Here is a 14,078-nt window from a genome sequence, read left to right as displayed (position 1 = left end):
GGTGGGGCGGCAGTCATGTAGAAAAGGAGAGAGAGAGAGAGAGAGAGAGAGAGAGAGAGACAGGCAGGCTGGGCCCAGGCCAAGGAAGCTAGGAGTGTCTCCTATAAGCTTTAGTTCATTAGTTATTGAGCACCTGTTGTGTGCTTGACACTGAGCTGGCTCAAGGAAGAGTCAGGCACTAAGTTCCAGCGGCTTCCTTAGTCATCAGTGCAGAATGGGGACTCGGTGGGTGGACCTGAGGGTGTTGGAGCTGGAGGCTCTCAAAAGACTGTCAAAGCTTGGTTCGTTCATTCTTTTAACAAAGGCAGAACATAAACCAGGCCCGTGCTCACCAGGCCACTGGGCAGCAGGGTTGCTAAGGACAGCCAGGCATCTCTGGGCAGGACATTCTTTTTTTAAATGTGTGATATACACTGAGTGCCAAATTATTATCATCTCTGAATGCATAATAATCTGGCCACTGTGTGTGTGTGTGTGTGTGTGTGTGTGTGTGTGTGGCCTGGTGCATGGGTGGGGTCCAGCCAGCCTGGCCAGGGGGAGGGACATGGGCAGTTGGTCGGCCTGCCTGCTGGTTGAACTCCTGGTCAAGGTGGCAATTTCCATATTAGCCTTTTATTATATAGGATATATTCTGAGTGGCCAGATTATTATGCGTTCATTCAGAGATAATCATAATCTGGCCACTCAGTGTATACATACATACACATGAGAGGAAGGGAGAGGTAGAGAGATACAAACACCAGTGATAAGAGAGCATCAATTGGCTGCCTCATGCATGCCCCCCAAAGGGGCTTATGCCCTGACAGGGATTTGAACCTTGACCTTTTGGTTCATAGTTCGATGCTCAACCACTGAGCCAAGCTGGCCAGCCTGGACAGACTCTTTTGACCAGTCCAGCCTCTTAGCAGATGCACTTCCTCCCTAGAGATAAAACAGCAGGAGGTGCCATGGGAAGAAGGTGGGGCCAGGCCCCATGGGATTGGGGGGCTGTCCTTTTCAGTAACTTGATTTCCAGGCTGCCTGATTCATTGACATTGGTTTTCACATCGGACATTCCTAGATTGGTGTCCGGTTCACCACCTCATTGCAACCTTGACCAATGGATGTGGAAGTTTTTTTTGTTTTTTGTTTTTAAATTTAAATTTATTGTTTGATTTTAGAGACAGAGGCAGGATCGGAGAGGGACAGAGGAACATAGATGTTTCTAGCTCTCTATCCCTCTCTCTTTCTCTCTGTAAAAAATCAATAAAATATAAAAAACCAAATCAAAACAAAACAAAAACCTCCCTTAAAAATAAAATAAAATAAAATAAAATAAAATAAAATAAAATAAAATGGGCTAATTCAATGTAACCCTGATTTTTGGAGGCTACTGATCTGAACCCATGCCAGCAAGCACAGTGTACATTCCTGATAACCTATAATCAAATCACTACCTCTTCCCAGATACTGGTCTTGCAGAGCCTGTTAATGTGAACAGTGCAGTGTCCCAGAGGGAGGGTTATTAACGCTGGTGCCAGGCCAGACCCTCAGATATGGCCTGGAGACCCCCAACACCTGGGTTGCCATCTTGCAAGGCCCGAGGAAAGGACTGGAATCATAATCCATATTTGTGGGACAAAGACTCCAGGAAGATATAAAAAGAAGCCCCTTGCGTGTTTCTACAACTCAGATTGGAAAGTTATTCCCTGAGTCTGCCGGTGTATTAAACAGTGTCCCTCCTCTTTAAACATCAGTTGGTTTTTCTTTGGTCTTCTGCAACAGAACGACCTACAAAAGCAAATGTCTGGAAACTGCCTGGGCGGGGCCTGCAATAGGAGCAGGGACCAAGGCAATGCAAGGAGGCAGTGAGCCTCTGCTGTGCTCAGGGCGGTGCTCATCGCTGGGACAGAGGGTGACTAAGGGGGACATTGGGGGTGTGTGTGGGAGGATGAGAAAGGAGGGGTCTGGGGACAAGCCCATGGGGTGGAGGGAGAAATTTTCCCAGGATCCCTCTGTGCTTCTGGGGCAGGTCTTCCTCCTGGAAACCTGAGGGAGGCAGGATGGGCTGAGCAGAGAAGGACCTGGGAGGTCAGACCTGGGGTTGCTCCAATAAGGTGTGAGCAGGCAGGGCGGGGCTGGCCCAGGGAGGAGCTAGCCTAGGGTTGGCTAATGTGCTTGATCCCACGCTTCTCAGAACCTGGGCATTTGCTTTCGTTTTTGCTTTCCGGGTGCCTTGGCCACAGGTGTGTCTGTTGTTTGTGCAGGGACAGCACAGAGGGGTTCCGCACAGCTACCAGGAAGTGGGTCTTGTTCCAAATCAGCCAGAGGGAGAAACTTGGTAAGTTGGGAGGGTAGGAGACCCCCTATGCCGTCTTCTTATCCTCATAGCACTTTCTAACACAAGGATATTGTCCCTGTTTTATACATGAGGAAAACTGAAACTCAGGGGGATCAGAGGGGAGTAATGAGCCCAAGGGTGCACGTAAGCAGGGACAGAGCCTGGTTTGGAATCCAGGTTAGTGCGAGGGTTCCTCTCTTCCCTGAGCTCTTAGCAGTGTAGAGAAATGGGACACTGCTCAGGTGGGTACCCAAGGACCCCTCCAGCTCAGCACAGTCTTGGGCTACCTGAAACAGGAGCCAGTGACTGCAGAGGAGGAGGTTGTGGAGGCAGAGGAGGGGAATGTAGGGGTGATATGGAGGAGTTAAAGGAGGTATGTGGGGGGAGGGGGGGATGTGGAGGAGGCAGAGGAGGGGGATGTGGGGGATGTGGAGGAGGCAGAGGAGGGGGATGTGGAGGAGGCAGAGGAGGGGAATGTGGGGGGTGTGGAGGAGGCAGAGGAGGGGAATGTGGGGGGTGTGGAGGAGGCAGAGAAGGGGAATGTGGGGGGATGTGGAGGAGGCAGAGAAGGGGAATGTGGGGGGTGTGGAGGAGGCAGAGAAGGGGAATGTGGGGGGTGTGGAGGGGGCAGAGAAGGGGAATGTGGGGGGTGTGGAGGAGGCAGAGAAGGGGAATGTGGGGGGTGTGGAGGAGGCAGAGAAGGGGAATGTGAGGGGATGTGGAGGAGGCAGAGAAGGGGAATGTGGGGGGTGTGGAGGAGGCAGAGAAGGGGAATGTGGGGGGTGTGGAGGAGGCAGAGAAGGGGGATGTGGGGGGTGTGGAGGAGGCAGAGGAGGGGGATGTGGAGGAGGCAGGGAAGGGGAATGTGGGGGGATGTGGAGGAGGCACAGGAGGTGGGTCTGGGGAGATGTGGAGGAAGTAGAGGAGGTGGGGGACTGTAGGTGAGTAAGAATCTCAGTTCCTTGTGGCCTGGATGCCCCTGGGGCTGCTGCTGAGGCTGAAGGGGAAAAGGATTTCCATGAGACTGCGTGAATCCAGGCATTGTTTCACCCACCCTTTGACCTTAGTACCTATCTCTGTGGGGAAACTGAGGTCCTGAGAGGGGATTGACTTGCTCTGGGTGCCAGGAAGGGAGACTGAGCAGGAAGGTGGGCGGGCTCTGCTTTCCTGCTTGGCCGGCCCTCGTTGAGGACCTTGGGGGGATGGGGGACATGTGTGCCCAGAGTCGGGGAGAAGCCCGGACCTAGAGTCTGAGGCAGGTGTGTGGCATGACCCAGGTTTCCTTCTTAAAGCACCGACTGTGGACAGAGAACAGCCGGAGGAGACTGAGCCCAGCTCCCTGTGTCTGTACAGCAGAGACACACCTGGGAGCTGCTGTGGTACTGAAACCACATCTCCCTGCTTAGCCACCAGCACCAGGAGGTGCGGGCCTCTCCTCTGCCCTCAGGAGCTGCCTGACGCTGGGCAAGCCCCTTCCCTGAGAAGGGTTTGTTCCTGCATCTCCCATGTTTAAGAATTTGGGTTCAGTCTCTCCTCCTGTGTACTGTGCACAGTGAGTCACCCGTGGTCCACGTACCTGCTGGACACAGTGGCCTGGCCAATTGTGGTCTGAGTTCACTGATGGTAGCTTTTGCAGTTTGTAGTTTGAAGAGGACAAATCAATCAAAGTTTCCCTGTATGCTTCTGGAATTTGTGTCTTGATTAGCAATGTTTCTGCAACTCAACATGAGTTTTAACATCTCACACCCACCACCACACTTTTAGTGTTCATTTTTAATTTTTTAATCCTCACCTGATGATTATTTTTGCATTGATTTTTAGAGAGAGTGGAAGGAATGGAGAGAGAGGGGGAGAGAAACATCAGTTTGAGAGAGGTACATCAACCTATTGCTTCCCCCACCTGCACTGTGCCACACTTGGTTCGTGGATAGAACCTACAACCCAGATCCGTGCCCTTCACCAGGAATCAAACCCTTGAACTGTCAGTGCATGGGCTGATGCTGCAACCATTGAGCCACACCAGCCAAGGCGATGGAAGCTTTTTGTTTCTTTTCCCTGTCCTTCTCTTCTTTCTCTGCATCTGTGTCTTCTTCCTAAAGCAGCCATATTCAATGGGTACCAAAGCCTTCAAGGGGCCTCTGGTGCAGGAAGCATAGCACTGGGCAGCCATGTGAGCAGGAGTGGGAGGGGCTGGATAGAGCTGGGCCTGTGCTCCAGACCTGGGCACCCTCTGGGGAAGGGGCAGCTTTGGGATGGCCTGCTCAAGGCCAAGCATCAGAATCAGATTTTCACAGGCACCCATGTTTTTTACATTTCTCTCTTCCTCTCTGTCTCTTTCTTCACATATAAAAGTAGGATGGCTGCAGGAAGGAGACAGGAGAAAGTAAATGGAACTCTCAGAAAGCTGGTAGAACTGTCAAAAGAACATTACATCAGTGGGGTAATTTGTGTGTCATTATTTTCTCATCAAGATTGAGAAGTAAGCCGAGACCGGTTTGGCTCAATGGATAGAGCGTCGGCTTGGGGACTGAAGGGTCCCGGGTTTGATTCCGGTCAAGGGCATGTACCTTGGTTTCGAGCTTATCCCCAATAGGGGGTGTGCAACAGGCAGCTGATCGATGAAACTCTCTCATCGATGTTTCTAACTCTCTCTCTCCCTTCCTCTCTGTATAAAATCAATAAAATATATTTTTTTAAAAAAAAAGATTGAGAAGTAAGCCTAACAGAATCCAGTGGCTGGTTGTTCTGTGTCCCCATCATGGACACACCCCAGGCTTTAGCCAGCGGTGCCAGGTGGCCAGCGGGTACCTGGGGACAGGAGGGGCACCAGAGAATAGACCTGGCCCTGTGCTTTCAGATATAACTGGCACACAGTTCAAAGGTTATTGGAAGAATGTGAGTCATTAGTTATAAAATCGTAGAGCATTCCTTGGCAGAGTAAAGACCATGCACATCAGCCATGTTATCATTGGATACAATTATACTGCAAGTCCCTTTGCTATCTGTTTCAGGCAGGTCTCAGGAAGGTAGTTGATAAATGCTGTTTGCCCTCTCTAAATAATCCTTAAAGCAGCAGTTCCCAACCTGTGGGTCGCGACCCTTTTGGGGTTGAATGACTCTTTTACACGAGTTGCCTAAGAAATCCTGCATATCAAATATTATATTACGATTCATAACAGTTAACAAAATTACAGTTATGAAGTAGCAACGAAAATAATTTTATGGTTGGGATGACGACCATAGGTTGAGAACCACTGCCCTAAAGGCAAGCAGCTTTTCCTTTCTTCCCTGGGCTCAAGGCAAGAGTGTCCCAGGCAGAACTGGGAGAATCCTCTCCATGGAGAGGTCTGTTCCCATCATCAGAGTTCACAGAACAGAAATGATGCAGAGTGTTTTTGATGATTGATTTGGGATCTAGAGGGAGAAACATTTATCATTCCACTTATTTATGCACTCATTGATTGATTCTTGCCTGTGCCATTCATATGTGAGTTGTATGATGGAACCCACAAACTTGGCATACTGGACCGATGCTTTAACCAACTGAGCTACCCAGCCAGGGCCAGAGTGTGTTTTCACAGTGAAGGCCATAAGACCTGACTGCCTCCCCTTTCCCTGCCTGCCCCATTTTGGGAAATTTTGGCCTCAATACAGAGCCCCTGATTACAATATGGCCCCAGCACCATGGTCATCAAGACAAGGTGGATACTGACACTTCCCAGGAAAGAGGCCTCCTAGCGCTGTGGGACCACGCTCTCCAACAAAAGGTTGGTTATCCACGCATCCTTCAAACTGAATCGTGATCAAAAGGGGGAACATGGGTGAAAAATGGGTTCTATACCAAGTAACCCACAGGGTGATGTGATCATGATTCCTAGCTGGGCAGGCTATGGCAAGGGGGGTTGGTGGTGGGAGGATGTGTGGTAGGTGGTGTCCCATCCCAGGCATGTTCTTTTAGTAAGAAGTTTATGTTTTCCTTAAGCAATCCCTGTCCATTGTATCTGTGCATCCAGCTTAACATGCTTTTGAAATAAACACCCTCAAATGAGCACAATCTTGCGTGACCATTGTGGCTCAGTCATTGAGTGTCAACCTATGAAGCCAGGGGTCAGTTTTTCCATTCCCAGTCAGAACACTTACTCAGGTTGTGGGCTCAATTCCCAGTAGGGGGTGAGCAGGAGTTGGCCAATGGATGCTTCTCTCTTTTTGATGTTTCTATCTCTCTCTTCATTTCCCTCCTCTCTATAAAGCAAATAAAAATATTTTTAAAATATGTCTTTTTTATTGCCTTCAGAGCAGAAGGGAGAGAGAGAGAAAGGAGAGAGGTAGAAAAGTCAATGATGAGAGAGAATCATTGATAGACTGCCTCCTACTCACCCCACACTGGGGATGGAGCCCACAACCTGGGCATGTGTGCTGAGTGGGAATCAACTTGGACTCCTGGTTCATAGATACTCAACCACTGAACCACAATCAAAACATTTTTAAAAAGAGAGCACCATCTTTTTAACCACCCTGTAATCCTATCCCCTCCTTGCATTCTCCCACTTCATGTCATCTTCCTGATATCATCTATTTAATTTCAAATGTATAGAAGAAACTGAGCAACTGTTGTTCTCCAGAGCATAAGGGAAGTCTGGCCCATGTTCCATCATGCATGGAACTTGAGGACACCATGCTGAGTGAAGTAAACCAGACTCAGAAAGTAACCCTTGTATGAGTCCACTTAGGTGAGGCCCTCAAATCTGTAGAGACAAACAGTCGAATGGCGGTTTCTAGGGGCTGGGTTGAGAGAGAATGGGGAGTTATTGTTTAGTGGTTACAGCGATTCTCTTTTTTGAGAGGAAGAGAGTTCTGGAGACTAGTTGCAGAGCAATGTAGATATAATTTGACACTATTGAACTTTATCCTTAAAAATGGTTAAGGTTATAAATTTTATGCTGTGCGTTTTTAGTGTAATAAAAATTTTTTAAATAATGAAAGATGTGTTTCTTTAAAAAAACAACAACCTACTATGAACTAGAGGATGGAAAAGATGGACACCTCATACACTGTGAGTATAAGCGTAAATTGGCATAGCTTGTTTGCATACCAATGTAGGATAAGTATAAAGAACTTTTATATGGCAATGCCCTCTGACCCAGTCATTCCACTTCTTGAAATATCTTACAGGAAACAACCTCAAATGCAGGCTAGCTCATATGCTAAAACAGTGTTTTTGTTCTATTTTCATAAAGAACTAGAAACAAGTTAAAATCCAAAGGTGTGTGTGTTGGGGGGCCAGGGTGGAAGACAGGGGAGAGGATCCAGCATTTTCGGGAGGGTTCACAATTTACCCTACATTTTGTTTTCTCTTCCCCAAGGGTCCAGCCTGGTGAGCTGAAGGGGAAACTCTGAGATCCCACTGCTGACACCATGACCTCAGAAGCTGCTGGGATCTGCCCAGGTAGTCAACTTCCTTCTCTCTGGCTGATTCCTGCTTATGCCCTACAATTGAGGGAAGTGCCTAGAGGATGGGTTAAACCACACAGGAATGAAGAACGTCAAAGGGGATTCATGAGTAACCTTCAGTTCCAAAGAGTCTCCAAGGGTAGTCCCCTCAACCAGGAGTCTATGTGGGGGACCTACTTCCTGGCCCTCTCCTAAGGCTGCTCACTGTCTTCTTTCCCCTGCCTCGCATTCAATGAGCCCCAAGAGGCCAGGACAGCCCACGTGAGGTGGGACTTTTTGCACCTGAGTTTGGAACCTGGTAATTCCAGGTGGAAACTTTCCCCTCCATGGAATCTCTTCCTCCCCCAACCCCATCCCCACTGTGTTGGGGCCCTGACCTGGGCTCCCAATTATAAACACATGCTTACCAGATGTGATTGTCTCAGGCAGCAACTTCTTCTCTCCATCTCAAATACCCCAACCTCATGAAAGGCCCGCGTTGTTATTTACCTCAGCTATCCACACCCCATGCAAGACATACACAGATGCAGTGCTCTGGGTTCCCTCCATGTAAACCCTGGTTTCCTTTCTCCCTCAGCGGGTGAAACAAGAAAAGGAAAAAAAGCCCCTCCACCCACCCAAATGAACACTGCGCTGCCTAAGCAACCAGATCACCCTCCCAGGAGAGGAAAGTCCTTTTCCTGTTGCAGCATAAGGAGGAGAGGACAGCTCAGAAGCCAGCATCTGCTGAGCAGGCTCCCGGGTCTCCCGTGGGGTCACAGGTGCCCATGGGAAGCTGTGGCCCCTGAGACCAGCCTGGTGGTGTGGGCAGTGAGCTGATACTGATTGATTACAGGATCAACCCCCACCCACATGTAGACACCCCTCCATTCCTACCACGGAGCATCTGTGAGAAGCAGGAGGAATCCTCTTTGCCTGGTAGTTTCACTCCATCAATGGCATGAGATCTGAAACTTTACTTTTAAAATGTAAAAAGTCCCAGAGGTAACCTCTAGGGTAGAACGCAGAAATCACATGAATTTTTGAAACACATGGAGACGTCAAACTCTCGTAAGGACACGACTGATGGGTGACCTTGGATTTAACCTGTGAGCTTTCTGCTTCTTGGCTTTGGGCCTTCAGTTGTGCTGAGTTTCCCTTTCTTTTTCTGCGAAAGAAGAATCATATCCCTTTTGTGTATATGGCAGCAAACACATTTACATCCTGTCTCTGCACACACAAAACATACTGCAGTCCCCAGTCCCTTAACTGCACTTTCATAGTGTCCCAATCCCTCGGAGTCATATATTTTTATACTTAATGTTTAAAAAAGGTTCTGATTTTTAAAGGGAGAGAGACAAGAGTGGGGGAGGAAGAGATGTGTTATCTCTCCCTCACTCATAAGTACGCTAGTCAGATTGGATTAGGATCCTACACCAATGACCTTATTTAACCTTAATTACAAAATACAGTCACAGGGGACCTGGCCTGGTTCACTCAGTAGTTGAGCATCCACCCATGAACCAAGAGGTCCCAGGTTTGCTTCCTGGTCAGGACACATGTCCTAGTTGTGGACTCCATGTCCAATAGGGGACCTGCAGGAAGCAGTCACTAGATGATTCTCTCTCATCGATGTTTCTATCTCTGTATCCTTCTCCCTTCATCTCCCTTATTCAATAAAAATATTTTCAAAAGTTAAATTTAATAATACAGTCACATGGGGGGTCGGAGCTTCACCATATAAAGTTTGGGGAACACACAGCACCAGGAGACTCCATCAAAAGCCCCCCAGAACTTAGAAAATTCCCCCAGGTGACAGCTGCTCAGGAAGATGAACATTTACCCTCCTTGTTTATACTCAGTTCCATCTCCATTCTACCAGGATTCCTTCCAACCTCATTGTTTTTTCTTTCCATCTAGAGGGCAAAGTTTTTGTTGATGTCATTGAGTATTTAATGGACCCGGGGGACAAAGGAAAACTGCAACACCTGCTGACTGATGGATTCCGGGAGAGATTTGTTGCTATGGCCTGTTTGTCCAGGTAACCTCCAGGGGATGCCTGTATTGTCATCCCATGTCCCCTGCATACAGATTCCTCTGGCAGGCACCCTCCTCTAGGCAGGATCCTGAGCTTGATGTTGAAGAAGTTTCTTCTCAACAGTCCCTGAGCAACATTTCCTTGGTATCATTTGTTGGCTGTGAAGGGACCCTTGTTGATAAGAGATGAGACTGGCAGAGGGAAGGTTATGAGACCTTGGCCATGCTACTTAACCACTCTCCATCATTCATCTGTCCTATTCCATTGTGAGGAGAATGAGATCATGCCTCTAACTGTTTAGCCTAATGACTGACACATAGTAGGTGGGCAGTTCACATGAACTTCAGAAAAGATGCTGGGAATAGACAGGGCTCAAGCATCTTCTTGTTGGACGTGAGGACCTCACAGGACGTCCTGTGGGACAAGCCAGAAAATGCTGGCACAGTTTGTGTCCCCGGGTATCATGGCTATAGAGACTGCTCTCCCTAAGAAAGGGATTGCACAAGCTGTGCAGGGTCCTGCTGGCCTGAAAGGCAGAGAGCTGCAGTGAGGTTGCACCGTGTTGGGTTGAACACTGACTATCTCTGCCCGGCTCTGGGGCTCTGGGCTTATGTCATCTCCCTCATCAATGGAATACCAAGTCTGTCTGCTAGGACTCTGATGAAAGCCTAGGGATGAACTTCAGGGTCAAGGGTGAGGAAGCAAGTGCAGTCATCCTGTGTGGAGGCCCAGAGAGGCCTGGAGCAGGGTCAGAGTCCGGGGTCTGGATGCAGCAAGGGTGGTCCAGGTGGGAGGACTGGTAGGAAGGCTTGGTAGTGTGGCTGGACTAGAGTGAGGCAGCTGAGGCACCTGGACACAGGACTGAGGAGGCCAGGGGCTTAGTGGAGGGCTGTGTAGGGGCGGGGGGCACATTTCTTCCTTCCCTGATTTGATCCCCTCTCTGCTGGGGGCAGAGGGACCTGGGTGATCATGCGCTCCAACCCTGTCTGTGAGCTGGAGGGCTCCTCACCTCCCTGTGGGACCCTCTTCTCTCCCCCATGGAGTAACGCTGACCAGAGGGAAGGCATTGTGGCTTCCAGTTAGAATAGGGGCTGCCAAAGTGGTGTGATCTGAGGGATTCCGAGTAGATGCACATGTTCCCACCATAGAGGACAGGGCTTCCTGCACCTGGTCATCCAGTAGGTGATCTCAGCTTTAGGAATTCATATACCTGCTGTTGTTAATCGCCTGTCCTTCGTGATTGCAGGGTTGAGGCAGATGCACTCTTTGCAGACTTGAGCCAGTTGGCGACATTCATGGCCATGGAAGACAAGGAGAATAAGGAAAGGTTTATGAAGTTGTTTCCTCCTATCAAACAGGACCTTGAGGAACGCATACGAAAGCTCTACACACTTGCTGATGAGGTTGACAAGGTGCACAGGGACTGCACCATCACCCAGGTGGTGGCCTCTTCCACCGGCGCTGTGTCTGGCATTCTGACCATCGCTGGCCTGTGTCTGGCACCTGTGACAGCAGGGACTAGTCTGGCGCTTTCAGCAACTGGGTTGGGACTGGGCATAGCAGCTGGTGTGACTGGTGTGACTGCGAACATCGTGGAAGTCTCAAAGGATGTGTCAGCAAAAGCCGAAGCCAACAGCCTCACGTCAACTGGCAGCGACACAGAGAAGGTGCTCAAAGAGGTTCTAAGCCTTAGCACACCCGAAATTGCTTCCTTAGCACAGAGGTGCTTCCAAAACCTGCAAGGCATTGTGAAGAATGCCCGTGCCTTCAAGCTGGCCAAATCCAATCCTCTCTTAGCAGCCAAGGCCGCGCGCTTCATGCGCACGGGGGCAGTCTCAGCCCGAGGCGGCAAGCAGCTGCAGAGAGTTTTTGGAGGCACTGCTCTGGCCATGAGCAAAGGAGCCAGGGTACTGGGTGCAGCCTCGGCAGGTGTATTCCTTCTCATGGATGTAGTGGACCTGGTGAAAGAGTCAAAGCACTTACATGAGGGTGCAAAGGCTGATTCAGCGGAAGAGTTGAGGCAGCAGGCCCAGGAGCTGGAGAGGAGGCTGGAAGAACTGACCCGCATTCACAAAAGTCTACAGGAGGATACAAACAAGCAAGGGGATCTCCAGGAATTAATTGGTTATTTTTTGTTTTTGCTTTTTTGTTTTTTTCTATATATATATATATTTTATTGACTTTGGATTGGAAGGGAGAAGGAGAGAGAAATAGATACATAAATGATCAGGGGGAATCATTGATCAGCTGCCTTCTGCACATTCCCTACTGGGGATGAAGCCTGCAACTGGGCATGTTCCCTGACCGCGAATCAAACCATGACTTCCTGCTTCATAGGTATATACTTAATCACTGAGCCACACTGGCCAAGCTAAATGCTATTATTTTTAGAGCCTGCAGGGAGTGGTAGGGGGGTAGGCGGGGAGAGAGAAGAGTCTTGTGGTGCCCTGGCAGCAGCTTTGAAGATGTCTGATGGTGCGGCCTTCACAGACCCCTCTGCACCCCTGCCCCCCACTCTCCACCCCTCCTGTGCTAGGAATCGCTGAACTTGAGGCTCCCTCCTCTCATCCTTTGTTCTGCACAGAGTGCCTTTCCACTTCCAATCATTCATGGAGATAAATTACTCCATTTCCTGTTTTAAATTGACATCCAAAATTTGTTAACTCTGAGAATGTGCCCAGTTTGCATACACATTGTACGTATGTTAAAATTAAACACAGTTCATTCCTCTCAACTTCAACCTAAAAACACTAACATTAGGGGTTTGTGTTTTGTGATCTTTATTCTCAGTCCTGACCCTCCTACATTGACCTTGTTACTCACTTGGGGCCCAATTGTGCCACCTGAGGAAAGACAAGAAGGCTGTCCCCTGGGTGATGCTGGCAGCCTGGCAACGAGGGCTGAGGCCAGAGGCCACTTCCTGTGAGGTGGGAAGGCACATGGGCAATTTTTTAAAATTATTGTCAGCTGAACTCAGGGTGTAGGCGGAGCTACAGCTTGGAAATATGTTATCCCAAGATGCTGGACATGTTGTCAGCTTGGCCTTCATATCAGCCCAGGTGTCAGCAGGGGAGGGACTAGATATGTAAATGCAGACATGCTAGGGCTTACTTAAGAATGCAAATAAGTTGGTGTTATTTCCTGGTATTGGGGTTTAAAATCTATCTCTTTGTCTTCTCTCTTTATTTCTAATATTTCTCAATCCCTGGCTGCCTCCACTTAGAACAGGTTCCATCATCTCTTTTTCCGTGTGGGATGTGGAAATGGGAGATCTCCGCCATGTCTGGCCCCTGCCGCATCAGGCCCCCGCAGTGAGGTGGGCAGGTGCTGTCGGCATGGAGAGCAGTGCCCTGCGCTCTGTAGCCCCAGGTGCTGTGGGCAAGCCACTCTAATGATGGCACCAGCCCCCTCGGTTACCTGCTCCTTGCCCACCACTGTCCTATAAACAAGACGAGGACAGGGAGATAGGGCCCTGCTCTGGGCACTAAACTCTTGGTGTCCAGCGTGTCTGAGCCAAGCTCCCCTCTCCCGTGTTAGAGACTGGGCCACGCTGGGGTGAGGGTGCTGGCTGAGTGCCTCCAGCTGTGACTCCTCCAACCCCCACCAGGCGCTGCTGGTGGCACATGCCAGACCCCTGTCCCTATGACTTTGTGGCTCCTTCCCCCCTGAGTGGAGATTGTCCTCACAGTGGGCTGAGATGGCTTATTGACCAAAAATTTGTCCAAGACCCCACGTCTGAGCTGTCGTCATCCCAGGTGACCTTTCTTGTGATGTTGGGGGTCCAGCAGAGCCCTAAAGAATAGTCCCTGGGTCTTTAGGGTCTCTAAGTGGGGTGATCTCAGCTCATGCCAAGAGGCACCCATCTCACCTCATGTGGCTTTGTAGGGCCCCCTTTCCAGTTATTCGGTCAGGAGGCCATGGACATCCGTCTTCACCGAGGCCAGGGACATCCATCTGGGGTCCTTTCTGCTTTCTTATCAGAGTATCCTTTGGACAACGGGACTCTGCCCCTGTGGGTCTGGCATTACTATCTGCCTTGCAGGGTGTGGGGGTGTCCAGAGGCAACCAGGCTAGCAAAAGGAAGAGGAACCTGGATGAAGGCAGGTTCTGGGAAAAACAAGACAAAAATAACTGAACAGAGCCAGAGGCCAACTGTGACACTGGCTCTGAGTCTTGGCCCCTCCCCTGAGCTGCCTGGGGCAAGGCCCGCCTCTCCCCTCACCTTGGCTTCCTCTTCTCTGAAACCAGGCCTTTGCTGGGAGAGTATGTGAAGGCCTGGTGTGTGGTCCT

General features: G+C 49.7%; 1 protein-coding gene across 2 annotated transcripts; it reads left to right on the top strand.

Annotated features, from left to right (window-relative positions):
* The first annotated feature begins 2,081 nt into the window (after positions 1-2,081).
* On the top strand, positions 2,082-12,944 carry LOC311618982 (apolipoprotein L2-like). 2 transcript variants are annotated; one of them, XM_084876829.1, is made up of 5 exons: positions 2,082-2,098; positions 2,247-2,320; positions 7,684-7,766; positions 9,671-9,791; positions 11,035-12,944. In XM_084876829.1, the coding sequence occupies exons 3-5, from the start codon at positions 7,736-7,738 to the stop codon at positions 11,966-11,968; spliced, it is 1,086 nt and encodes a 361-aa protein (XP_084732955.1). In that variant the 5' UTR covers positions 2,082-2,098; positions 2,247-2,320; positions 7,684-7,735; the 3' UTR covers positions 11,969-12,944. The 2 variants fall into 2 exon arrangements, with proteins under 2 accessions (XP_084732955.1, XP_084732954.1); XM_084876828.1 differs by lacking the exon at positions 2,082-2,098 and having other exon boundaries at positions 2,121-2,320.
* Positions 12,945-14,078: the final 1,134 nt, after the last annotated feature.

Source organism: Pipistrellus hanaki (genome assembly GCF_964339955.1).
Source record: "Pipistrellus hanaki genome assembly, chromosome: 3".
Taxonomy (NCBI): domain Eukaryota; kingdom Metazoa; phylum Chordata; class Mammalia; order Chiroptera; family Vespertilionidae; genus Pipistrellus; species Pipistrellus hanaki.
Note: the sequence above shows the minus strand (reverse complement) of the source record. Positions and strands in the feature narration are given on the sequence as shown.